The 26,150-nt window shown below is 52.1% G+C and overlaps 4 protein-coding genes across 8 annotated transcripts in view; 3 read left to right on the forward strand and 1 right to left on the reverse strand.

The window, feature by feature from the left end:
- Positions 1-396: 396 nt before the first annotated feature.
- On the reverse strand, positions 397-5,670 carry RETREG2 (reticulophagy regulator family member 2). Of its 2 annotated transcripts, XM_061148716.1 has the most exons (9): positions 5,358-5,670; positions 4,963-5,069; positions 4,134-4,164; positions 3,641-3,776; positions 3,145-3,229; positions 2,714-2,857; positions 2,464-2,558; positions 2,156-2,291; positions 397-1,899 (listed from the first exon to the last, which is right to left on the reverse strand). In XM_061148716.1, the coding sequence occupies exons 1-9, from the start codon at positions 5,636-5,638 to the stop codon at positions 1,274-1,276; spliced, it is 1,641 nt and encodes a 546-aa protein (XP_061004699.1). In that variant the 5' UTR covers positions 5,639-5,670; the 3' UTR covers positions 397-1,273. The 2 variants fall into 2 exon arrangements, with proteins under 2 accessions (XP_061004699.1, XP_061004700.1); XM_061148717.1 differs by lacking the exons at positions 4,963-5,069; positions 5,358-5,670 and having other exon boundaries at positions 3,641-3,688; positions 4,134-4,150.
- Positions 5,671-5,863: 193 nt separating this feature from the next.
- Positions 5,864-11,464, forward strand: CNPPD1 (cyclin Pas1/PHO80 domain containing 1). Of its 3 annotated transcripts, none has more exons than XM_061148719.1 (9): positions 5,864-6,076; positions 7,150-7,237; positions 7,703-7,811; positions 8,362-8,443; positions 8,601-8,721; positions 8,807-8,935; positions 9,500-9,561; positions 9,931-10,048; positions 10,263-11,464. In XM_061148719.1, exons 2-9 carry the CDS (start codon positions 7,169-7,171, stop codon positions 10,806-10,808), a joined length of 1,236 nt encoding a protein of 411 aa, XP_061004702.1. In that variant the 5' UTR covers positions 5,864-6,076; positions 7,150-7,168; the 3' UTR covers positions 10,809-11,464. The 3 variants fall into 3 exon arrangements, with proteins under 3 accessions (XP_061004702.1, XP_061004701.1, XP_061004703.1); XM_061148718.1 differs by lacking the exon at positions 5,864-6,076 and adding an exon at positions 6,142-6,896; XM_061148720.1 differs by lacking the exon at positions 5,864-6,076 and adding an exon at positions 6,580-6,891.
- A 1,936-nt stretch (positions 11,465-13,400) lies between these two features.
- SLC23A3 (solute carrier family 23 member 3) lies at positions 13,401-19,754 on the forward strand. Of its 2 annotated transcripts, XM_061147910.1 has the most exons (12): positions 13,401-13,633; positions 13,748-13,905; positions 14,011-14,132; positions 14,293-14,366; positions 14,710-14,891; positions 15,203-15,326; positions 15,470-15,584; positions 16,367-16,620; positions 17,118-17,223; positions 17,532-17,699; positions 18,715-18,810; positions 18,906-19,754. In XM_061147910.1, exons 1-12 carry the CDS (start codon positions 13,469-13,471, stop codon positions 19,190-19,192), a joined length of 1,851 nt encoding a protein of 616 aa, XP_061003893.1. In that variant the 5' UTR covers positions 13,401-13,468; the 3' UTR covers positions 19,193-19,754. The 2 variants fall into 2 exon arrangements, with proteins under 2 accessions (XP_061003893.1, XP_061003894.1); XM_061147911.1 differs by lacking the exon at positions 16,367-16,620 and having other exon boundaries at positions 14,011-14,108; positions 15,234-15,326; positions 15,539-15,584.
- A 1,308-nt stretch (positions 19,755-21,062) lies between these two features.
- Positions 21,063-26,150, forward strand: part of NHEJ1 (non-homologous end joining factor 1) — a 90,638-nt gene continuing 85,550 nt past the window's right edge. Inside the window, exons 1-3 of the mRNA XM_061148722.1 lie at positions 21,063-21,166; positions 23,924-24,195; positions 25,113-25,325. Coding sequence (XP_061004705.1) covers positions 24,019-24,195; positions 25,113-25,325 — 390 coding nt within the window. The 5' untranslated portion in view covers positions 21,063-21,166; positions 23,924-24,018. The remainder of the gene's footprint in view (positions 21,167-23,923; positions 24,196-25,112; positions 25,326-26,150) is intronic.

Genomic DNA, 26,150 nt, shown 5'->3' on the forward strand with positions numbered 1-26,150 from the left:
CAGGTATAAGTCCTGCTTGTTTGCTTCTATCAGGAGAGACAAATGAGGATTGAGGGAGTTAACCGTCAGCACATAGATAGGTAAGGACTTATGATAAGTGTTAAGCTTATGGACAACAATAGAAAACAACTGTTGTGGTGCATAATGGTCTCAAATTTCTGATTGGGACGCCAAAGCAGTTTCCTCCTGCACATACTTATTTGCACATGCTAAACCTTACTATGCATATCACAGAGAACTGCTAAGAGCAGGTTACGGCTGTCAGGGTAATCCTTGCTTCTGGCCTTGTTTTGTACCAAACTAAATAAACAGCCAGGAGCAAAACAGGGGACAAGGCAGTAGGGGCAGAGCACAGAGTGAGGGAGACAGAGCTCACAGTGAGGCAGGCAGCAGCAGTTCTAGCCATCAACACTTTATTTTTCCAGTCAACACCTGCACAGATGTTACTGTCCATTTCCTGACCCTAGTAGGGGGTCCCACCACACTTGGACCATGGCCCAGAGAAACAGATCTCCTTACTCCTCCCTAAGATAAGAAAGTCCCTTGCCCCACAAGACAGAGGCCCTGCTCACTACCACAGCGCTGGCGTATGTGCTGTGGGATCCCTGCTCTCATCCTGAATAGGGAAGGGCCGGGACAAACGAGGGTAAGGGCGCAGTGGAGGTTCCACGGGCTACAGTGACTCAAGTGCATTAACTACTGACCCGACCCACCACCCCAGGTTTCATCTGTACCTCCCAGACAGGAGCCTCCCTAAAGCTTAGCTGGGGCCTGCTGGGGAGGAAGAGCTGGTAAAGAGTGGGGATTGAGCTGCTAAGGACAGGACACAGCAGGGAAGTAAAGCAGAGAGGGGCTGGGATAGGAAAGAAAAATGATAAAGTGCCTGAACTAAACAACCAAGTGGGACACGAGGACAGAGCAGCACAGGTCCCTGAGGAAAGGAGGAAAAAGAAAAGGACAGACCGTCAGGGCTTGGGGCATTGTGGAATGAGACTAGAGATGAGGCGGGGAGGCAAGTGGGAAGGACTCCCCTAGCCCTGTTCATAACCACTAAACCCAAATGTAAAATTATTTACAAATTTAAAAGAAATCCCAGGTACTGTACCAGGCCTGGGACGGCAGGCAGGCAGGCAGGCAGGTGGAGGGTGGACTGGCTCCATCTGATAGCCAGCTTCCCCACATGTTGCTCCTCCCCAGGATAGCAGGGAAAGGAGCCAACAGTGACATCCCTAGCCAGGAAGCCCTACTGTGCCTGCAACTCCTTCCCCCAGGCTTATGGCTCTGCCACGGCCTGAGCTTCCTGGTCTGACTGTACCAGAGACAGGGTGTCGGGCCCTAGGGGTGGAGGGGGTGGAGCGTCAGGGGGCTCTGGGCATGTTGGCTCTGGACCCAACCCCAGCTCTGCATTCAGCTGCTCCAGCTCCCCCTGATCCAGCAACTCGAAGTCCTCAGTGGTGAGTGCCTCTTCTTCCTCAGGGGCAGGCAGGGGCTGGGGTGAGTCCCGGGGCAGAGACGGGAGGACGGAGGGGGAGGGGACCGGGTCACTTTCCGCAAGGCCGAGTGGGGGCGACAGGGTGCTGGGAGGAGTGGTGAGGTCACCACTCACTGCCTCCAGGCTTGGTGTCTCCACTGGTCCTCCAGGGGAGAGCATCACTCCATCTGTGGGAGACCCTGCCCCATTGAAGTGCGTGTTCACAAAGTGAAGGGGGGATGAGAGTCGAAGCAAGGTTTCCTTGGATGCCACATCTTCTTCCTCCTCCAAGTCCAGGTCTTGTCGTGAGAGGGCCTGAGGGGGGCCCAGCAGGTCTTCGGGAGGGGCCAGGTCTGTCTCCTCTCCCTCCCCTAGCTCCCGACTCAGGGCCTCCTCTGGCTCACTTGGCAGGCTCTGCTGGTCCAAATCTGTGCAGAAAACAAACGGCCAGGAATGGGCCTGCTGTTCTGAGTAGCTGCAATGGGCCATTCAGTTCAAGGATGAGAACTCAGGACATAGGATGCTAGGCCAGGCCTTAGGTGTTAAGGTCTTTTAGGAACTTGGTGTACAACTAGGGGATAGGCTCCCCAAAGAAAACATTTATGGCGGCAATCACCAGAGAGCACAGCCAGCATCCCAAGACAGGGAACAGGAAGATCAGGAAGGACAAAGGACTTCCCATACCCTCTGACACGTCAGTTAGTTGTGGAGTGGTTGCCCGGGAGACAGAGAAGCCACCGCTTTCCAAAATAGAAGCCTCCTCATCTGACAGCTCTGAGTCTGTAATGGCCAAAGCCAGTGCTGTTTTCTTCACATCCACCTGCAGGGGAACCACGATGAACACAACAGACAAAGGGGTGAGAGAGCCCATTTCCAGGAGCATCCCTGCCCTGCCACCGACTCCCATCCCCTTGAGAGGTGGCTGCTCTAAAGCAGATTCTCCCCCAGCCTTCTACTCGACAGCCCATCGCCCCTGGACCCCTGAACCTCACCACCGGGGAGAAGCCAGCCAGTTCTGCCTCGCTGTCACTCTCTGTCTCTGCCAGTGGCTCATCCCCTCCAGGCAGTGCATTCTTCCCCTGCCGCTCTGGAGAACAACAGGAGGGCAGTGACCAAGCAGGAACAGAGGTGGGGGACAAACATAGCCACAGGTCTGGAGAGTATCTAAATCCCAGGGCATTTCACAAGTCTCAAACCAAGGTCCTCCCCGCCTTCCCCTCCTGGGTCATGGGATCCCCTTACTCCTCTTGTCATGTTTGTGATGCAGGGCATCAGCTTCTGCCTTCATGCTGTAGTCCAGCTGCATGAGGAGGGGCTCCAGGCGCGTGTACATCCTCTGGATCAGTTCATGATACACCACCAGGGGCCAAAGCAGGATACTCAGCACTGAGGGTCAGAGAGTCCACTCAGAGTTCCCTATGCCTATTACCTAAGAGCCCTTATTCAACTGATGCCTAAACAGGAAAGGCTGAAGGAGACAAAGTCCCTTCCTGAGGCTGTGCCAACTTCTTCCCACATCCACTGCCCTCCTTCCACCAATCCCACAGCATCCTCCTGAAGATCTCAGAAGTGGGTAACTGGGCAAAGAGACTGCAACAACCCCCCTTGGGTCAGTCCAAGAAAAGAAGACAAAGAAAGGGCTTTGGAAAGGGCAGGGGCCCGATGCTACTCACAGACAATGTAGGAAATCATAATCCCTGGCACATAGTGTCCCAGCACAGCCAGCACAGCACAGCCAGAGCAGACGCGAGCGCAGAACTGCAGAGAAGAGCACAGGGTCTGAGAAGAACAGGAGACTGAGGTATGTGCTCCACTTATCCGGGGAAAGAAATATTATTGCTCCACTGGTGGAAGGAAGGGTATCTCCTCTAAGAACGCAGTGATCCAGTTTAGTCAAGAGGATGCCCAGAATCATTGATTCAGGAAGTTTGCAACTGACATAGCCAAACACCTATAATTCAAACTTGGTCTCTCTTGGCAAGAAATAGTGTCAGGACACCAAAAGCTTACTCCGCGTCTTGTATCAGGTTACTAGCAGTAAATTTTGCCTTTAGAAGGCCCCAGGCCTTATCCTTCCTCTCCAGTCAAGGAATTCGAGTCACTCCTCCCTATCCCCACCTCCATTTCTCCACAGGGTAGAGCACTGTTGTGTGATGAGGGGGAGGTTACCTGAGCTGGATTCTGCCTCTTGTACTGCAGCAGCTCCTGCAGATGAATCTGGAAGGTGAGCCAGCTCTCAGCCAGGTATCTGCACAACTCGGGCACACTCAGCAGGTGCGGCCGGGCTCCTGACCCCGCACCCTCACTGGGGAGACATGATATGACCCCTGGAGGCCTCAGACACCAGCTTCCTAGGCACTCAAATCCCTCTGAGAATGCCCATGAGCTCTGTAGTCTAAGGAAGTGGACAACCCTGCCTCCCAATGGGAGGCTGTCTAGGTCCTGGGAAACAAAGCCTGGGGCTCCCAACCCTTTGCCCTGAAAACAGCAGGCACACAAACACCTACACAAGAACCCAGGACCAAGCCTGCTACGGTGCATTCACTATGCTGGGGGCTGTGCCCACAGAAACTCCGGATTGCTCTGCACCGTGGTGGTGACACTGGCACCAAAGCAAGGGTGTGGACATTTGTCTGTTCTTCAAAGGGTGGTCTGCACTCACCTGTCAGAGTGTGGCTCCTCCGGGGATGATGCTATAGAAAGGGAAGGGAGACAAGTTACTGAGGGGCAGAGCTCTGGGAAATACTCCCCGAGCCAGAAACAGTTGCCCTTCCTCTGCAGTCCCAAAGCGCTTTCTTCAAATGCCATTTGCAGGAAGTATTACATTGTTGTGTTGTTTGTATTGTCTCCTTCCTCACACTTTACCCTTTTCAACAACAGGAACCCCATCTTATTCACATTCACATGTACATACACCCCAAACAGTTCACACACAACCTGGCACCCAATTCTCTAAACAGTCTACTAAGTAAACATGTGGACAAGAAAACCCTGGTTAAGATCTAATACTCCTACCATACATGAAACCCTACCATAAGCATATGAAGTGTATTTATAAATTCAAGAATATCCTCCTCTTCATGAAACTGGAGATCGAGTGACTTTTATAAGGTCACATACAGGGTAAACGGGAAGCAAGCAATGGAACCCAGGCAATCTGGATGCAGAGGTCCACAATCTTTACTACTACTGCTACACACAATGAAGACTGAAGTCAGGAGGAGAAGAGGGCGGCAGAGGATGCGATGGTTAGATAGCATCACCACTCAATGGATAAGAATCAGACACGATTTAGCGACTTAACAACCACACACGATAACATGAATTTTGAGAAAGAGGAAATTTATTTCCCATCTGGGGAAGTAAGCAGTCGTGCTTTGGGAGGCAGGTGGCCTGCGGTACATGCGTCTCACCATTCAACCCAAGCCGGGTGGGTCAGGCACAAAACAAGTGCTCACTGGGGCTTGCTCAATGAATCAAGTCACACTCACCAGAGATGTCTGGGAGGAAGCGAGGCTGCCATAAATCCAGCAGAAAATAGGCCAAAAGTGAGATGCTGAGTAGGAAGAAGGGCCGTAGGGAGGACGAAGACAGCAACCTTAGGGAGAGACAGGCAACTCAGCGATGAGTGGGTGAGGGAGGCTCCTATACCCGTCGCGAAAGGCGGAAAAGCGCCCACTGATGCGGGAATGGGAACCTCCAGGCCTAAACCGACACCGGAAGACAGGAACGGGGCACCCCAGGCTGACAGCGATCTTTAAACACCAGGAGGTGGACCAGCCCTCCAGGACAAGCGTCTTGCCCAGAAACGGGAATGGGACTCGGGGCTCGCCCGCCCCCGCTCTCCCGCGCGGCCCGGCCCCGCCCCCTCCTCCGCGGCCGTTACCAGAAGAGGCCGTTGAGCGCGGCCGCCGTGACTAGGCTGTGCAGCGGCTTCTCCCACACCAGCAGCCGCTGCGCTGCGGCCAATGCCGCCTCCCAGCCGCGGAGCCGCAGCCACAGCGTCGTGGCGAGGCGTCCCACCGCCTCGGCCGTGGCCGCCTCCTCCTCCGCCTCGCCGGTGGCCTCACCCATGCCCAGACCCAGGCCCAGGCCCAGGCCCAGGCTCAGACCCAGCCCCGGGCCCCCACCAGTGCCGGTGTTGCCACCGCCACCGCCACTCGCCATAGCCCCGCCGCAGCCGCCGCCCGAGCCCGCGAGGAGCCAGGGCTGCGCGGCCGCCGCCTGGGGCGCGTCAGGCGGAAGGGGGCGCACACCGCTGAGAGGGCCGCCCAGGCCGCGGACGGGCGTCACGTGACGGCGGAGCGACGAGCCCGGCACGTGATGTGCCCTAACCGCCGGGATAGGGTGACCGGCGCCTGCGCGCAGGGGGTTGCGGGTGACCCTGCTCCTACGCAGGTGTGTGTTTTGGCGGCGCCGGGCGGTGTCTGCCTCTTCCTGACAGAGGGGCTGTATCTCCGCTTTCGCCCACCCCAGCCAATTTTCTTCCCTCTGTGTGGGCAGGGCGGCTAGGGCGGCCGGTCCTGGCCTGGATTTCTGGTGTGAGGCGACCCGAAGCGGCAGGAAGTCAGCTTCCAGATGCCCCCGTGGGATCTTTCTGCTCTGGTTAGGGCGGCGGCCGTCCTTTTACTCAACCCTCGACGTACTGGTCCTCCCAGTTCCCTCCCCTCAGCAATAAACAAACACCAGCGCGTGACTCGATCGACTCAAAAACAGCTTCGGCTACACAGTAAAGTTGTTTCCGTCCCAACTTTCTGTAAACTCTCCCGCCTTCACGCATTGGAACTCCTTCCAATCCCTTAAGCGAGATACTGGGGTCTCGAAGTCTAAAAACCCTGTCTAGGTGCTATTTACTCTTGGCGGGGGAGGAGGGGCGTTAACGCCATTTATTGAGGCTTCCAACGTAACAAGCGTGTTGTTACGTGTTCCCTTGAGAACATTTAATCTCTGCAATATATATAGCCAAAAATCAGTGCCTTTGCTACTTTGTACACAATTCACCAGTTAAAATTTGTGTACTCTTGGTGATTTTATTTTTAAAATGTATATTGTTCTGTGTGTGCATACATCTCCCCTTTAAAAGAAAACAATCGCGAGCAACTCCCTGTCCCGAGTCTTTGTTTTATTTATGTTTATATCTACACCGGCACGAAAAGGTCAGCCGGGCTCGCTCGTCCTCGTGTGCCACGGCCCCCTAGGAATTGTCCCGATTTCGCAGACACGCCGGGGCTCAGCGATATCAGGAATTCTAGCCCAGCTCCTTCCCAGCGGTCGAAGCCGGCGGCTCGGCCCAGCTGGCAGCAGGAAGTGCCCGGTGCTGACTTCGCCCGCGACGCCCCCGCGGCTTGTAAACGCCGGGCAGACGCGCGGCGCGGCAAAGGCACAGCACGCGCCTCGAAGCCAGGACTCCTCTCTACTCGGTGAGGTGGGCGCCCAGGCCCTGCAGCTCCACGCCCCGAGTCCGGAGGCCAGAACCGGGAGCCGGGAGCCAGGAGCCCCGCCCGGAGCGGAACAGGAAGAGGCTCTGCTGCCCGGCCCCGCCTGCCGCGGCTGGCGCGAGGGGAGGGGGTTGCACCGGCAAGGGCGGCGGCCCGCGTGAGGGAGGCCGGCGGACAGGTGGGCAGGCTGGCAGGGACGGCTCCGCAGCCCCTTTAGAACTCGTTCCCCTCCCTTCGTAGGGCAGTGGCTGGCTGCGCGATGGACCTCGCTGGGCTCCTGCTGGACGAAGAAGGCACCTTCTCCCTCACCGGCTTCCAGGACTTCACGGTGAGCACGCGGCCCGCCGCCTCCCTAGCCTCCCAGCGCTTGGAGCCGTGACCGTGGGCGCTCCCTCCGCGCCCGCCCCCCTACCGGAGCCCGAGCGGGGCCGCGAGCTCGCCTGATGGCTCTGCCGGGAAACTAGGCGGTAGCCGCTCGACCCGTGCCTACTCGAGGCCCTGGCTCCTTGGGCCCATGGGGAGAGCCGCGGGGTACAGGAATGGGGTAGGAGGTAACCAGCCCGGACCCTTCTTGGAGAACTTCTCCTCCAGAGCCCTCGGTGAGGAGGACTCCACCCCCTGTAGACAGAGTGCCACTAGCAAACAATCCAGAGAATGCGGGGCCGGGTGGGGCACGGGCCTCACTAGCCGTGAGGCAGGCCTACCGCCCCGTAGCCCCCTTCCAGCCAGGAGCCAGGATCTCCATCATACCCTTTCCTGCCCTTCACCCTCCACCCCACTCCTGCCGTTTCAGTTCCTCCCAGGACACCAGAAGCTGAGTGCCCGAATCCGAAGGAGACTCTACTATGGCTGGGACTGGGAAACTGACTGTACTCTGGAGGAGCTCTCCAGCCCCGTGGCAGGTTAGACAGTGTTGTACGACCCGACAAGTGAGAAGCCTGAAAGTGGGGTTGTCAGCCATCATCAAAATGACTCTAGGTGTAGCCTGTGAACTACACTGCCTCTTGGTAGCTAGTATGTTTGACAGGTGTAAGGACTAGATTTGTATTTCATTTTTTCCTTAAATCCAGATGATTAGGAAATATTGCTGCCTTACAAATCTATATTATTCTTGATCTATAGACTAGAAACTTTTTAATTTTCCAAGCATACCTATCGTATATTTCCCCCATCAACAAGACATGTTTATCTTCTCAAATGAGCTAGAGTGAAGGACACATCTAGGTAATTAATTGCAGGTGACAGGGAAATAAGCCTTCCTGTTGGAAGGAGCTGGAATTCATATTTGGAGTAGGCCTTTTGTTTCAGCGTGGGAGAATTGGATCTCTGCTTTGTTACTGTGATCCTGTCTCCAAGACCTCGGAGAATGCAGATCTGGGTCTTCTGCTGATAGCAGTGGGCACAGCTGTGGGGGAGTTGTTTGCTCACTCTGTTATCCTTCTACCTCTGCAGATATTGCTGTGGAACTGCTCCAGAAGGCAGCCCCCAGTCCTATTCGCCGGCTCCAGAAGAAATATGTAGCCCATGTGTCCCGGTGAGTCCACAGTTCAGAGATACAGAGTGAGAGTGTTTGGGCTCTAGAGATAGGGGAACAGTTATCTCTAAAGAGAACTTGTAACAGGGATAAGCATCATAAGTTACAAGAACTGAAAGATCCTTGCATTTAATTCCTAATCCTTTCTGATACCCAGAGAGGCTTGCATCTCTCCGTGTGCTATGATGCTGGCTCTGGTATACATTGAGCGGCTCCGGCATAGAAACCCAGACTACCTACAGCACGTGTCATCCTCTGACTTGTTCCTGATCTCCATGGTAAGATGCCCCCTTCTCTTCAGCTCCCTGGTAAGCCCGGAGCCAGGTGTGAGCTCTACTGATACCACCTCTGGTTCCTCTGCAGATGGTGGCCAGTAAGTACCTCTATGACGAAGGGGAGGAGGAAGAGGTCTTCAATGATGAATGGGGAGCTGCTGGGGGTGTGGCCGTGCCCACTCTTAATGCCCTGGAGAGGGGCTTCCTGAGTGCCATGGTGAATAGCTCTTCTCTCTTGCTTTGTTTTCCTGACCTGTTGTTATGTTCTTTTCATCCTTTGTTTTTTATCTCCCAGCTTCCTCTGGTCTCTTTATTTATTTTTCTGTTTGTCCTCTTTATGTCTTCCCTTATTAGCATCTTCCCCTCCAGCTTTTCTGGAATAAGCACAGTCTTTGGAGGTTCCTAGCATGGTGAAGTCAGGAGTGGAGACCTCCCATTGTCAGTCTTCAGGTCCCACAGAGTCTGAGCCAGAGCTTATCTTACTGGGCTCTGGGTATTTGCTTCCAGACTTTGCCTTTCCCTAGATTCTGGGCTTCCTATGGACATGAACCATTCCCAGGATTATTTTTTTCTCTTTGCTTTAAATGGAGGGTGCAATGTGAAACCAGATATGTGGTGATTAAATAAGTTAATACATAAAAGTTTTTGGAACAGTATCTGGCACATGGTAAGAGCCAAGTGTTACCTGTAGTGGAGGTTGTAGTTGCTGCTGTGGGTCTGGTTATTAATTGACTGTGGCTCATGTCCAAGTCTGGTTGGATGCTCTTCTCTTTATCCACAGGATTGGCGGCTCTACACTGATCCTCGGGAAATCTTTGAGGTGCTGAGCTGGCTGGAGGGATGGTAGGTTCTAGGAATTGGAAAGAGGGACTTGAGGATTTGGAGGCTGAGGCCTAAGCCATAGGAGCTAAACAGAGGTGAGGGTCTGTGTAACTGGGGGGTAGGGAGAAAACGAGAAAGAGAATTGCCCAAGGTCATGGTTCCCAAACGAGTCTGCTGTCCTCTGTCACCTTTGGAAGAGTGGGAGAAGCTTATTTAAAATGCAGATCTTGGTCTCACCCTCATCTTTGGAATCAATGGGTATACCTAGGAGCCTGTACATTTAACAAGTTCACCTGTGTTCCCTGGTGGGTCCCCAGGTGAATGAGGGTGCCGGTGGGCCAGCTGCAGGAAGATTGCAGACCCTCTGTGTCTTTTCTCCTATCCCTGCAGCGTGGCTGAGCAGCAGGGGCGCCGGCGGGGCTGGTACACCTACACAGACCTATGTGTGCTGCTGGAGCAGCCTGCCTGGCAACTGGCGCTGGGCTCCCTCTGCCAGCGGCTGGCAAAGGTGAGGCGGGTCAGGAAGCAGAGGGAGCTTGAGCTGGCTGATAATGTAAAGCAAATACAGAATGGCTCAGGAGATGGGGTTGGAAGTAGATGGTGACTGAGAGCTCTAAGTTGAGTCCACGAGTCCAGAGATAAGGGGCGGGTGTGTTAAAGACAGAAGAGGGTTCAGGGGAAGGGGATTTGGGCACTGACCTTTCTTAACCCCTCTCCCCCAGCTATCCTGCCTGTTGGCTATGGCATATGTGAGCAGCGTGGCCCTCGCTGTGGCATCGATGGCCGTAATACACCAGTCCTTAGGGCTGTCCTGCAGCCCCCCACCTGGCCCTCCAGACCTTGGACTGGCCTCCAGGTGCCTTTTGGAACCCTGCATACCTTCCCCCATGCCACAGTGCCTGCCGTCTCCTGCTAACGTCACCGGCTGCCTGGAAGGCGATGTAGTGCTGCATTCACTGTGGGGCAGTCTGCTAGCCTCGCTGACTCCCCCACCGTTGCCTCCTCCAGACCCTCCTGCTCCCCCCACTCTTCTTCACAACTGCCCCCTTTGCCAGAAGCTCCAGAAGGACTCCCCAACCTGCCGTGCCTGCCATCACCTCAACCATACTGTCCCCACGGGGCCCCCCAGTCCTTGGTCTCACTCCCATGGCCTGGCTCCCCCCTGGCCTTGGAGCCCAATGCCCCCTCTGCTCCCACAGCCCCAGCAATGTTCCCTTTTCAGCATTATGGAACTGGCCCGCCTGAAGTCTTTCATTTTCCCAGGCTAGGTAGGGTTCTCAGGAATGCGTTAAGAGGATTTGGGAGTCCCTGAGAACCTGGAGGGGCAAAGCTTGATCTGGGTCCTTGGCTGGTCTCCTGTCCTCCTGGGTGATGGAGCTTAAGGGGGTCGTGTGGCAGAAGGACTGAAGGTCACTTGCTCTTCTGTCCCTCAGTGGCTGACTGGCCAGGGCAGTGGTGGTTCCAGGGAAAGCCTCAGCTCAGTGACCAGGGGCGTGTCACAGGTGGACAGGGGCAAGGCCTCTGTCTCTCCATGTCCCGTGGGCTCTTCTAGACTTCTGCTTTTGAGTTTCCTAGGATTGGGTGAGGGAGGGAGGAAACACTGATGAGGGTCTGTTTGATGTCCCTGGGGTAGGAGAGGCGGGGACTGACAGGGCCCCCCGTGGTGGGAGTTGCTGAGGGAAGGCGGGAGAGGGGGGAACCTCCCACACCCGCGCCAAGTCTAGAAGAACCAGGGGCTGCTGGGACCTTCACCCTGGCCCTTTTGTCTTCCAACATTCTCTTCTTAGTCCCCTGCTCCTGGGCTTCCCTCTCTTCCAGTTCCTCTCCTGGGTGTTCTTTTCACAGGCCTCTCTGGCCACTGCTTTATATCTGGGTTTTTCACGCTTTTGTAGAACTAAGGTTTCAATAAACAGTTTTAGTTGCATGGCCTGGACTCTTTATTCTGCAGCAGCCCTCAAAGAACTCTCCTCCCCAGATCTTCCTTCTCAGCCTCCCTACTCCCTGATCCTATCATCCTGCTGCTCATTCTCTCTGAGTCCCATTCCAGAACGTCCTTCTTGTTTGATGGTCATAGATTCTCATATCAAGCTGCTTCCTCGTTCCTGCTCCCAGCACCCTGGGGCCCCTAACACTCCTTGACTGGTGCAGTGGGGCACAGATGGTGACTGTGCCCTGCCTAGGTGTAACCCTGTCTGTCACAAGTTCTGAGTGAGAGCCATCTTTGTGGATCCCAAGGCCCATGTCATGGAGAGAGTATCCAGTAGAGCCCCATGAGCTCCTTGAGGGCAATCTCAAGGATACTTTGTCTGCTGACTTCCTTTCTGGGCTGACAAATGGTGGTTATTAGCTTAAGGGCTTCTGTGGTGGCTTAGTGGGTAAAGAATCTGCCTGCAATGCAGGAGACCTGGTTCAATCCCTGGGTTAGGAGGATACCCTGGAGAAGAAAATGACAACCCACTCCAGTATTCTTGCCTGGGAAATCCCATGGGCAGAGAAGCCCGGTGGGCTAGAGTCCATGGGGTCACAAGAGTCAGACACAATTTAGTGACTAAACCACCACCAAAGAGAAGACCAAGGCTGGGTTATCACTGAAAGAAGAGCAGCCAGCTGAGCTGAGAGGATTTGGGACCACAGAGGAAGATACACAGTGGGGGTGGTGCTGCCACCTAGGGGGCATCTGGAAATTTATGGGGCATTTTTTGGTTGACAAAAATTTGAAGGGATGGGACTTACTGGCACTTAGTCAGCCTATATAGTAAGCTACACATCCAGAAAGGCTCAGGAACTCCCTTCTTATGAAGAATTCCCGAGGCAACTTTTGAATGACTGGGTGGACATCATGTATGACTTTATCTGAGCCTGGAACTACTTATTTTCTCTAAGCATGTAAACAGAATAGATTTTGCCCATTTGGAAAAAGACTGTTTCCCAGGAATGCATCTCTGTACATTAAATCTACGCTTTGTTCAGCACTTTACGAAGAACTTGTTCACTCTTTTGGAACACTGGGTCATGAATGGCAGCACTGCTGATGGTACACATGTCATCAGGGAAGCACCAGTATCAGTTGGAACTGTAGCTGTTGCATCCATGGCAATTCCACATGAGGGGTGGGCACTAGGCTACTACTTCATTGTCTTCCAGTTTAGTTGGACCCAAGCTTTCCCATGGTGAAATACATTATTTAAATTACTTTGAGGACTTCCCTGGTGGTCCCGTGGCTAGGACTCCATGCTCCTGATGCAGGGGGCCTGGGTTTCATCCCTGGTCAGGGGAACAGGATCCCACATGCCACAACTTCAGAGTTTGCACGCCTAACTAAAGATCCCACATGCTGCAGCAAGGATTGAGGATTCTGCTTCCCCTAATTAGGACTGGAGCAGCCAAATAAATATTTTAAAAATAAAGAAATCACTTTGATTTCTTCTTTATATTACAATGAGGACATTGTATACAGAGTTGTGATCACAGTTGTCATACATGACGAAGGGATGTTTTCTCTTGAAGTACTCCAGGAGGCTTGACCCTAAAAGGCTTGAGAACTACTGTGTAATTTTGATGGTTCCAAATGGCAGTGGTGAGGAGGTAGTACAGTCTATCAAACTTCTCCTGGCTATGCTAGGGGCAGTTTCCTCCCCACCACTCCTATCCTGGGACAGGAGACCCAGATGGAGATTCTTGGGAGGCGGAGGGACTCAGAACTTGGTTCCCCAGTTAATGGGTGATGGAATTTGCACAAGAGCTGGGCAAAGGTGAAAGGGCTGCGTCCTGCCCCAAATCCCTCATCTCTTCGCTCTGCTTCATTGACACTCCCGCCCCCTCCCTGCTCCAGGCAGCTAACTTCATACAAACTCTGACCTCATACTCTCTCTCTCTCCCTACTTAACTCTGGCCCAGGGCGGCCAGGACAAGACAGAAGGCAGGGAGTATGAGCCAGTCACCCCCCAACGCCATACAGCTCCAGTCTTCGGGTTCCCAGAGCACCCTGGCTCCCCTGCCACGGCCACCTGATGTCCAAAATCCCCCCTCTCATTCTTGGGCCTCTCTGTGCGGGCCTCCTCCCTGGGGCCTCAGCTGTCTTCTGGCTCTGCAGGTAGGAGGCAGAGGTGCCTGGGTTGCTGCTACTGGCTGAAGAGGGTGTTTGGAGGGTGTAGGTGTGGCATCAGAAACCCTCTGGAAATATGTATTTCTGCCTAATCGCCTGCAGCATATCTTGGTGTTGGCTTCTCTACTCTGCACCTCCCACCTGCTCTTGCTTCAAAGTCTCCCAGCAGGAGGACTCTCTTTCTCCTCTGCCCAGCTCCTGGCTTCCAGCCTCTTTGCATGTGGTGTGTCTACCTCCCTGCAAACTTGGATGGGCAGCAGGTGAGAGGAACTCCCTGGAGAGGAGGTGATAGGGTCCCAGCCGGGAGGCGAGGCTCAGGGAGGCTGGCGACTGCCCCCACGTTACCAGACCTGCTGTTCCTACAGGCTGCCTCTTGTCCAGGCTCCATCCTTACAGTTTCTTATCCCCGCCCTGGTGCTGACCAGTCAGAAGTTACCTCTGGCTCTCCAGACACCTGGAAACTGTGAGCATAGAGCAAAGGCACAGGGTGAGGGTGGGGTTGGCTGCTCCTCTGAGCACACAGGTGGATTTGGGTGCAGGGCTGAGATGGGGCAATGATGAAAGGGCCAGGCGCCAACCAGAACTGTAGAGCAATGGTTCTCCATCCTGTTTCCATCTCTCTTCTCCACGCCCCCAACTTCTCCCAGCCTCCCTTGTGCTGCGCCTCTGTGGGGGGCCTGGCTGCCATGGCTTGGAGCTCTGGAACACTTCTATCCGAGAGGTATGTGCTTAGGGATGTGGAGGAGAAGGGCTGGACTAAGAGTGCTCCCGGGGTTGGGGAGGTTCTTGTTTCCATTTTGTAGGAACTGAGATGCTCTAGGGGAAAGAGGTGGTGGTGGGGAACCCCTCCTGGAATTGTTGGGGTTTTTTTTTTTGCCACACCATGCAGCTTGTGGGATCTCAATTCCCCAACCAGGGACTGAACCTGGTCCATGGCAGTGAAAGCCTGCAGTCCTAACCACTAGGATTCCAGCGAACTCCCTGGAATTAGTTAAGAAGTCCAGGCTGAGGTCACCTTGATCAAGAAGAATGTTTGCTCTTTGTCCTTTTCTCCTCTCCACCAGGTGTCCGGGGCGGTGGTGATCTCTGGGCTGCTGCAGGCCACTCTGGGGCTGTTGGGGGGTCCTGGCCACTTGTTCCGCCGCTGTGGGCCCCTAGTGCTGGCCCCCAGCCTAGTTGTGGCAGGGCTCTCTGTCTACAGGGAAGTAGCTCTGCTCTGCTTCACTCACTGGGGCCTGGCATCGCTGTAAGTCCTGAGAGGCGTGATGCCTGGTGGGCTATGTGGGAGTGGGAGGAGAGAGCTGCTACTCTACCAGTCCAGCAGCTGTCTCAGCAGGGATAACACTTGTGGCTTTGGAATCCAAGACTTTTACTGGATTCATTTGGTCACCTTGGCTTGTACCTTGTCTCCCATTGACCCCCAAGATGCCCTCCATCCCTCTCCACGAGGGCATTCTTTTCTGGAACCCCCTTTCGTGGTATCCTGCCCCTCCCAGCTCTACTCCCTGCCTCAGGGTCAAGCTTCCTCTTGCCCCTAAAGCCCCTTCCCTCTTCTAGGCTGATTGTGCTCATGGTGGTCTGTTCTCAGCACCTGGGCTCCTGCCTGCTACCCCCACGTCCCTGGAGGCCAGCTTCAACCTCTTCAACCCATACTCACATCCTGGCCTTCAGGTTCCTCTCGGTATGTGGGGGTTTGGGCGGGGCAGTTGGAGTTAGGAGGGCTGGCATGGATTGCTCACTTGGCCCCTACTTGGTTGTTGTCTACCCCTTTAAGAAGGTTGGAAGCTTCTGGGGGAGGGGTTCTTTTCTGAGTCTTGTCCTCAGGTGCTGATCCCAGTGGCCTGTGTGTGGATTGTTTCTGCCCTTCTGGGTCTCAGCATCATCCCCGGGGAGTTGTCTGCCCCCACCAAGGCACCGTGGTTTTGGCTGCCTCACCCAGGTAGGCTTTCTCCTAGAACTCAGAACCTGCACTCAGGAAGCTTATAATATGTCAGGGAATACAGATACTAATTCAATAGTTACCTAAGTGAATGTAGAGTTGCATGTAGTAGATACAGCAAAGGACATGTACCTTGTATGATGAAGGTTTATAATGGGAAAAATCTGACTTTATTGGAGAGGTTAGGAAAGGCGTTCTTTTTTTAATGGTTTTTATTTTTATTTATTTATTATTATTATTTTTTGACCATGCCACATGGCTTGTGGGATCTTAGTTCTCCATCCAGGGACTGAACCTGGGCCCTCAGCAGTGAGAGATGGAGCCCTAACCACTGGACTGCCAGAGATTTCCCAGGAAAGGCATTCTTGAGGAAGTGATCACTGAGCTGAGATGTGAGAGATGAGTAGGAGCTTATTAGGGAAAGGCAAGAGACAAGAGCATTCTAGGTGGAGAGAACAACTTATGCAAAGGCCCTGTGGTGGCCAGCAGCGCAACAAGTACAAAGGCCTGAAACAAAGGCCAATGTATCTGGAGTGAAAGAAATGATGAAGAGTGTGGTTGTAGATGAGGCTAGAGAAAGAGGTAAGGGTCAGACCAAAGGGACCTTGTAGATCGTAGTAAAGGAATGAATGGGTTTTTATCTTGAGTTTGATGGCTTTGTCCCAAGACATTATCTTCAAAGACAATGGGGCCTTTAGGCTTCTTGTGTCACAGGCTTTTGTAGGCAGGGGGATGCTTCAGACTTGAGGCTGGCCCCAAAGTGGCTCCTTCTCCCTCCCCAGCTGAGTGGGACTGGCCCTTGCTGACACCCAGGGCTCTGGCTGCAGGCGTCTCCATGGCCTTGGCAGCCTCCACCAGCTCCCTGGGCTGCTATGCCCTCTGTGGCCAGCTGCTGCATTTGACTTCTCCACCTCCGCACGCCTGTAGCCGAGGGCTGAGCCTGGAGGGACTGGGCAGTGTGCTGGCTGGGCTGTTGGGAAGCCCCATGGGCACTGCATCCAGCTTCCCCAATGTGGGCACAGTGGGTCTTCTCCAGGTATGTGAACTGGGGTGTGGGGAGAGGAGCTGGAGGTGCAAGAGAGGGAAGGGAACCCATGGCTTGCTGTGCCCAGCCCTTTGTCAGGCTCCTCACAGCGGCCATCTCATTGAGAGAGATGCTTAGAAGTTGTGGGGACTAGGAGTGTGAGGGAGACACTAAATCACTACTGAGCTCCTTCTGTGCCTCAGGCATTTGTACCATGGCTGAGGTTCTAGAGAGAAAGGAGTCAGATAAGTCCCTGTTCTCTTGAGGACTTCAAGAAAGAGAGAGGCGGACAGGTTAGGAGAAAAGCAAATAAGATAATTTCCAAAAGTGATAAGTGCTATTAAGAAAACAAAGCAGGGGCTGGGAAGCATGTTGAGTAAGAGAGAGCCCTTTAGAATGCTTTTTGGGAGAGTAACATTTGAGTTGGGATCCAAAGGATGAGATGGGTTGGCCAAGCAAAAGGCTTGAGTGGTCGAGGAGGTGTGTTCCAGTGTCTTTTCATCACGTAGGCTGGACCTCGGCGAGTGGCCCACTTGGTGGGGCTGTTCTGCGTGGCGCTGGGGCTCTCCCCAAGGCTAGCCCAGCTCCTCACCACCATCCCGCTGCCTGTGCTTGGTGAGTGGGCCTGTTCTTGGTGAGCAGATGTCTTGGCAGCACTGGTATTGAACCGGGATCCCTCAGCAGGGCCCAGCTGGTTGCTTGTGGGTGACACCCTTTCTTTCTGAGAAGCCTCCCTAGCATATGGCTGTGAGTATGTGGCAGCTGCCTTCATTTTCTCAGTCACATCTCGGCCTCCTGACTGGGCTTCTTGGCTCCTGGGCTTTTTGGTGGTCTCTGCCCATCACAACCTGCCCCACCCTATAGTAAGTACTCTGCTGTGCCAGCCCTCTCCCAACCTCTTTGATTACTTCCGGATGAGACAGGTGGGGTGCTGGGGGTGACCCAGGCCATGGTTCTGTCTACTGGATTCTCCAGCTTCCACTTGGCTGACATTGACTCTGGGAGGAATGTCTTCATTGTTGGCTTCTCCATCTTCACGGCCCTGTTGCTGCCGAGGTGGTTTCGGGAAGCTCCAGTCCTACTGAGCACAGGTGGGAGGAGGGGGAGGGACAGAGGAGTTGCCTGGCAGTGGGCAAGCAAGGGCTCAAGGCTTGAGTTTCTCTGGACTCCAGGCCTCACACCCTTCTCTGGACCTGGGGATAAATAGTCTGTCCATTTGTTTAGCAAGTATTTACTGAACACCATGCTAGCTTCCTTGGGATACAAAGGTGCCTGTAGATTTACAGTCTAGTAAAAGAGATGAGATGTGTAGAAATGTAACTAGAAAGGTTCAGATAAAGAGCTGTGATGCTCTGCAGTGAGAGAGATGGCTTCTTTTGGAGATGACCTGGGTAACTTTTATGGAGAAAGTAACATTGAGTTGGTCTTGAAGGATGGTAAGATTGAAACGTATTTGATGAGAAGGTCATTACCCACCGAGGAACCACGGTAAACAAAGATGCTGAAGTAGGAAGTCATACCATATGTCCCAGGAGCAGCAAATAACTTAGTTTGTTAGCTCAGCTCAGCAAACAGCCGTGATTTTAACTGAGGATGGTTTTGCCCCACAGAGAACATTTGCCAATGTCTGGAGACATTTTTGGTTGTTATAAGCAGGGGAGAGGTTACTTGCATTTAGTGGTTACAAAGATGCTGCTACACATCCTATAGTGCCCAGGACAGCCTCTCTCAAACAGAGAAGTATCTGGTCCAAAATGTCAGTAGTACTGAAGTTGAGGAACTCAGGCTAGAGCATAGAAGGTGAGAAGTAGGAAATAAGGCTGGGGATTTTAATACCAAACTTTCCAAAGACAGGGAGCCTCGAGTGATCAAAGCATATCTGGAAGGCACGTGGATGCTCAGAAGATAGGGTGTTAAGCAGGGGTCCTGTGGGAAGGGTCTGGGTGTGGGAAATAGAGAGCAGGGGGACAAAGTAGGGAGGGGGAGATAGAACAATTCAGAAAGACCTGTCCTCCATCCAGTACTTAAGCTTAGGTTGGAAGTATTAGACCCTTGGTTTTGCATAGCGTCAGAGTCCCCCTCCTGCCTGGTCCCAACCCCTTGTAGGCTGGAGCCCCTTGGATGTGCTACTGCGCTCACTGCTCACCGAGCCCATCTTCCTGGCGGGACTCTTGGGCTTCCTCCTAGAGAACACCATTCCTGGTAAGTTGAGGCCAGGCCCCAGTAGACTGGGGAGTGGCCAGGAAGTCATCACTCCCTGGGTTGGGCAAATGACCTGACCACTTTGTCTTTTGCAGGCACACGGCTTGAGCGAGGTCTAGGGCAAGGGCTGCCACCTCCTTTCACTGCCCGAGAGGCTCCGATGCCTCAGAAGTCTAAGGAGAGGGCAGATCAAGAGTACGAGCTTCCTTTCTCCATCCAAAACCTGTGTCCCTGCATTCCCCAACCTCTCCGTTGCCTCTGCCCACTGCCCCAAGACTCTGGGAATGAGGAAAGAGGGCCCTCTGAGCCCGGAGAGACAGCTGACTTGCTGCCTGACTTTGGGGACCAGTGCCCTCAGCCTAGCAGAGGAGAGTCCCAGTAATTACTAGGATTCCTACTCTGGTTAGTTTAATCCTACCTCCCAGCTTGCTGGAGAACCAGATCGCAGGCTCCACTTTCTCCCAGGGAGAGGATGTACTTGTGTGTCTCACATGGGCTCCCCAAAAGTCTCACTTCCCAATAGGTGTGTTTGCCTTTTCCTTTCTTAGTTAGGCCTGTTCCAGAGCAGGGGCTGTGAATGAATGAGTGATATTTTGCCTGTGAACGATCTATACTCAAACCCTAGCATTCACTTAACTGATATTTATTGAGTATCTCCTATGTGTAAGGTCCTGGAAATACAGATATGGATAAGACATGGTCCCTCCCCTCTCAAACACTTATGATTTAAAAAGACATGTAATTACTGGACTTCCCTGGCGGTCCAGTGGTTAAGACTCTGAGTTTCCAATGCAAGGGGTGTGGATTCGATCTCTGGTGGGGGAACTACTAAGATCCCATAAGCTTCATGGTGCATCAAAACAATAACAATAAAAGACATGTAATTACTAACTAAAATCCAAAGTGGAAGTCAGTCTTCAATAAAGATTAAAAGAATGCTATGGGAGCTATGGTTTTTCCAGTAGTCATGTATGTATGTGAGAGTTGGACTATAAAGAAAACTGAGGGCAGAATTGATGCTTTTGAACTGTGGTGTTGGGGAAGATTCTTGACAGTCCCTTGGACTGCAAGGAGATCCAACCAGTATATCCTAAGGAGATTAGTCCTGGGTGTTCATTGGAGGAACTGATGTTGAAGCTGAAACTCCAATACCTTGGCCACCTGATGCGGAAAGCTGACTCATTTGAAAAGACCCTGACGCTGGGAAAGATTGAGGGCAGGAGGAGAAGAGGACAACAGAGGATGAGATGGTTGGATGGCATCACCATCATAATGGACATGGGTTTGGGTGGACTCCGGGAGTTGGTGATGGACAGGGAGGCCTGGTGTGCTGCGGTTCATGCGGTTGCAAAGAGTTGGACATGACGGAGCGACTGAACTGAAAAAAAAAAAAAAAAAATGCGAGCAGAGAGGAAGAAACAATAAATTCTGATTGAGGACAGTGGGAAGGACTTTACATAGAAGCAGCACTGGGGCTGGCCTTAAGAGGACTTTGGGTTGTGGAACATGGATGAGGAGAATTTTTCAGACTTGGGTGTCCAGATGGAGTGAAACTAAGTTACACAAGGTACAAGATGAGTTGGATTGGTGATGGAGCATAAGTATGGCGGTGGATGGAGGGAGAAAGGAGGCAGGAGAGGTACAAGATAAGGTCAGACCAGGGGAAGTATGCCTGGGAGACTCATCTCTTAACTAGCGTGCTGGTGGGACCCAAGAGAGAATATCTAGTGAAGTTCAAGCCCCTCATTTTATTTAAAAACAAAACAATAAAAAAGACACGGTAGGGTACGGAAATTTGACTTTCGGTTTTTCAACAAGTCCAAATTCGTGGTCCCCTCTCCTGCATTTCGTCTGGCATTCTTTCTACTCTGCCAGGGCAACTCTGCTGTGCTGTGTTTAGTCGCTCAGTCGTGTCCTACTCTTTGCGACCCGATGGACTGTGTCCAGCCAGATTCCTCTGTCCATGGGGATTCTCCAAGCGAGGATACCGGAGTGGGTTGCCATGCCCTCCTCCAGGGGATGCATCTTCCCAACCCTGGCCTCCCGCATTGCAGGCCAATTCTTTACTGTCTGAGCCCCCAGGGAAGCTGGGCAACTCTTAGGAATGCCTTTATCCTTCCACCTCCCTACCAGGGGCTTCGGCACCGGCACCGGTAACCCTCCGCTCGGAGCACTCCAGTTATCAGCTCCTGGGGCCCAGATGTCCCGCCCACATCAGGCCTGGGCTCCGCCCCAGTGTCCCAAGACCCCACCTCCCTGTAGTGGGGGTGGGAAATGCTTCTACTCTAGGCCTTTTCGTTGGCGCGGGCGGGCCAGCCTGCCGCGGGGAGGCTGAGAGCTGTCCCGGCCGCTCACGGTAGGTGGGGTCGAGCTCTAATCCGGGCCAGGGCCCGGGCCAGGCAGTGAGAGACTTCTCGGGCCCTGCGGGCTGGTCCTGGCAATAGCGCCTCCTTCCCCTAAGTGTCCTGCCGGGAGGTACCAGCGCGCGGCCGAGGTTCTGGGCCAGGCCTCCGGGGATGGGCGGGTGGGTGGCGGAGGCCGCGCGTGCGCAGCTCGCCTCCCGGCCGCGGGGCGGGGTTTGTGGAGGTACTCCTAGCCGGCAACTTGCTGCGAGGAAGCAGCCCGTTTTGGGCCTTGTTTCCCCTTGGGGAGTCCGGAGCCGTGCCTCACGCAGCCGGCTCTGTAAAAATAGAAACGCGGACTGGAAGGCCTTTCTAGCGAGGGCGAATGGAAACTGGCTGCCACCAGGCGGGGCTCCTGGGGTGGGGCTGTGGTAAAGTGAGGCAGGGTCCGCCCTCTCCCCGAAGGGTGAGGCGGGGCGAGGTCTAGCCCGGACGGTCGTTGGCGTTCTGCTGCCCTCTGCAGGATGGCGGAGGAACTGCGCCTAGAGGGGCTCATGCCGACCCGCCTTAGGCAACCCCACTCAGCTGTTGGCCCTCCGGACTTCCCCTTCCTTCATTCAGTAATTATAACAGGTGTACGCTTGACTTCCCTCATAGCTCAGTAGGTAAAGGATCTACCTGCAATGCTGGAGACCCGGATTCTATTCCTGGGTCGGGAAGAACCCTGGAGAAGGAAATGGTAACCCACTCCAGTATTCTTGCCTGGAGAATCCCGTGGACAGAGGAGCCTGGCAGGCTACAGTCCCTGGGGTCGCAAGAGTCGAACACGACTTAGCGACGAAACCACCACCACCACACTTGAAGCTAATATAATATTGTAAATCAGCTATACTTCAATAAAAAATTATTAGGAGGAAAAAAAAGAATAATAAACGGGTGAATCTGGTTCATGTGAAGTCATCCTAGAAGGAAATAAAAAGCTGAGATATTGAGGCCTCAGAACTGGACGTGTGTGGTGGGAGCAGCTAACTCTAGGTGTAGTGCTGAATTTCTCAAACCTTTTTGGGGGGCTTGTTGACCCCCCCCCCCAGCTGCATTTTAAACTCCTCCCCGCCCACAAAACACCATATAGTGTGAGCGTCTTGAGCATCCAGGCTTTCTGAAGTGACAGGCTCAGATAATCAGCCCAATTTTGGTGACTGAGAGTGCACCCTGGGGAGTGCCTAGAAAGGAGAGCAGGGCTTGGTGACTTGCTGTTTGTGATGGACTTGAGGTGTGTGATCTTGGGCAAAGTGGGACTGTGGTCTGGTGAGGACTGGCTTCGTCATTCCCAGATCTTCTCCCAGCAGGAACAGCAGGGGAAATGTGACTGAAATACCATCCTCCAAACAGAAGGTTTTGAGGCTGCAGATAAAAATCACAATACGTGCATTTCTATTTCACCTGCCTAGTGACTGTACAAATTATGTTACAAGACTGCAGTAGGTTATGGTTGGAAGAATAATGGCTTAGATTGAGATGAAAATGACTGGAAGAACGGAGCCATGTTAACCATATTAATGAAATCCAAGGATTTTCATTGTTATCTTTATATTCTTAAAGATCTGCCTCCCCTAACTTCAGTTTGTATTTATAGACTTTGATTTTATCACTTTTTTTTAACCCACAGGAAAAATGATTAAACTGCCTATAAAGTAGCCATAGTTACTGAACATCTGTTAGGTTAAGGCTACACATTTAGTTAATGAAGTGGAAAGATTGGCTTCCAGGATGTTCAGCAGGGCGTGATATCATTGGTGGCAGTGCCTTGGGAGGGGAGGTGGGCGATGAGGGAAGTGGAGTTATTTCATGGTCTCTACCTTTGCTATGTTCTGTATCTTATATTGACTTCTTAGTCATTCAGGTTCTTCTTGAAATGGAGTTGGGGCTTTTCTCTTTGCTTCTGGACATGGAGTTATTAGCTCTTTATTTGACCATAACTGTGGACCTCTTCCCTCCAAATGGGTATATGCATTTATGCACAAATTTTGCTTTTATAAGCAAAATTCCAGAGAACTTACATGCATTGACTCTAGATTAAGAATCCCTGTCTTGGAGAATGTATCTATATTTAGGGGAAAATGTATTTAGGGGACAGATAAATGTGTATATATATATATATATATATATACATACAGTAATTTAGGGAATATATATATGTTTAGTGAATATACACACCTCTAGTATTCTTGCCTGGAGAATCCCCATGGACAGAGGAGCCTGGCAGGCTACTGTCAGTCCATAGGGTCAAAAAGAGTCAGACATGACTAAGCAACTAAACACACACACACACATACACACATATTTAAAATTCTGAGAGCTTCCAGAGTTTTGTTTTTAGATAATGATCAAATAATTTGAGTTTCCTGCTCATGACACTTATGATGTTTTATAAAAAAAGAACAATTTCTTCTCTTTTGGAAATTCTGGGAAAGGATAGCACTGACATATTTATTAGGAATGTGATAAAGATGTGACAAGAATGGTGTAGGTTTCCACATTGTTTTACCATTGGAAAGCAGAAATACTAGTACCCATTTATTGAGGCTTAAATGCTATAGAAGAAGGAGATATTTTACATCCTCTAGGAATTTAATATGAGAAAAAAACTGTCAAAATTCTAGATAGATTTTTAGCGAAAGGACGTAGTAAGATTGATGCTCAGCTTATTACTTATTGGGATGGTGGAGGAGAGGGGGAAGAAAGTAAATCCATTCCTTCTGTTTTCTTAGGATTTTCACAAAGCATATTTGATACAGAACTGTCTGAGTGGTGTCAGACCTGCAGCACCCTGGAGGCACTTTGCTAAATTAAGACTCTGCTGCAGATGGAGGAACTGGAGCAAGGCCTGCTGATGCAGCCATGGGCATGGCTACAGCTTGCTGAGAACTCCCTCCTAGTCAAGGCGTATATCACCAGGCAGGGCTATGCCTTGCTGGTTTCAGACCTTCAACAGGTGTGGCATGAACAGGTGGACACTAGTGTAATCAGCCAGCGAGCGAAGGTAAGTGTGAAGAGAAGTACTGCTGTGGGTGGCAGTGGACATAATTTCTTCCCTAGTGAAGGTCAGGGAACCTTACCATCTCCCAGCTTGTTGGCCTATAGGTTGCCAAGGAAGGTCAAATCAGGATAAAACAATTGCCACCAGTGTTCTGCACTTCCGCCTCTAACCCTGGGATCTTTTCATATGGGTGTGGGTGTGGGTATATTTCTGTAGTGTATTCAGTAGAAGGAAGAATTGTGAAGTAGGTCAGAATTGTTTTCTTCTTTCCTGTTCTGATGTTTTTATTTTCCCTCACCTTCCTCTTCTTCCTACTTACTGTCTTCTCTTTTAAAAATATGTCTTCATTTACGTTGCTGCATCAGGTCTTAGTTGTGACATGCGGGATCTTTCATTCTGGCTTGAGGTCTTCTCTAGTTGCGGCCTGTGGGCTCCAGAGTGCATGGCCTCAGCAGTTTCTGCACACTGGCTTAGTTGCCCCTCAGCACGGGCCCCTCACTTGCCCCTCAAGTTTTGGGATCTTCCCAAACCAGGGATTGAACCCACATACCCTGCATTGCAAGGTGGATTCTTAACCCACTAGACCACCGGGGAATTCCCCTGACCACTGTCTTCCTGTTAACCAGAGCTTTCCTTTGCTGTTACCTATGAGGGAGTCCCAGGTGGTGCTAGTGGTAAAGAACCTGCCTGCCAATGCAGGAGACAAAAGATACTTGGGTTCAGTCCCTGAGTTGGGAAGGCCTCCTGGAGGAAGGCAAGGCAACCCACCCCAGTATTCCTGCCTGGGAAATCCCATGGACAGAGGAGCCTGGCGGGGTCACAAAGAATTGGACATGACTGAAGTGACTTAGCATGCGTGTACAAGGGAGTCAGTTTCCTTTTAGCATTCTCACTCTGTACAACCCCTGCTGTCTTTTTAGGAGCTGAACAAGCGCCTGACTGCTCCTCCTGAGGCTTTTCTTTGTCATTTGGATGATCTGCTTAGCCCGTTATTGAAGGATGCTTCTTGCCCTGGCACGGCTACATTCTCCTGTGATCGTGTGGCAGAGGCGCTGATACTACGGGTGCGGAGTGAGCTTTCTGGCCTCCCATTCTATTGGAATTTCCACTGCATCCTAGCTAGCCCTTCGCTGGTAAGTGCACTTTGAACATGGGGTAGGGAAAGGGGTGCCAGCTGCTCCTTCTTCTCAAAGCTTCTCACCTGAAGCTTTTGGTACTATTTTTTTTTTCTTTGTAAACCCCATTTGAAATTCTTCAATTAGAAAACTTTTCTTAACTGGAAAGAAGGCATAAAGGTTTCTTGACCTGTATATCTTTTCCTTACAAAAGAAGCAGAATTTGGGTCTACATGCTTTACTGGGTATCTTTAGTCATTACTTGATTTATTGAACATTTATTAAGCATCTACTGTGGGCTAATTGTTGGTTGTTCAGATTTAAAACAATATAGCCTATTGGTGGCTCAGACAGTAAAGCATCTGCCTACAATGCAGGAGACCTGGGTTTGATAGATCCCCTGGAGAAGGAAATGGCAACCCACTCCAGTACTCTTGCCTGGAAAATCCCATGGACGGAGGAGCCTGGTAGGCTACAGTTGCAAAGAGGGTTGCAAAGAGTCAGACAGAACTATGTGACTTCACTTCACTTTACTTCAGCCTATTTCTGGATTCATAATCTAATGAGAAGACAGACAGAAAGCAGGATAAAGAATGGTATATATGTTGATCAAGATAAGCCCAGGATGACTGAGAAATCTGGAAAGCATTTTTGAAGACAGCTTCTGAGATGAGTTTTGAAGATGAGCAAGAACTAATTGGAGAAAATGAAAAAATCATTCTAGGCAAGAGTGCATTTTGAGAGGAGTGGAGGTGTGTAAGTGTGGGGCAAGTGGGGGAACTTCATGACTACAGGAAGTCGTGAGAGAAGAGGTAAACAATGGCCAGATCTTGAAAGATTCTA

The sequence above is a fragment of the Dama dama genome, chromosome 8 (genome assembly GCF_033118175.1).
Source record: "Dama dama isolate Ldn47 chromosome 8, ASM3311817v1, whole genome shotgun sequence".
NCBI classification, from domain to species: Eukaryota; Metazoa; Chordata; class Mammalia; order Artiodactyla; family Cervidae; genus Dama; species Dama dama.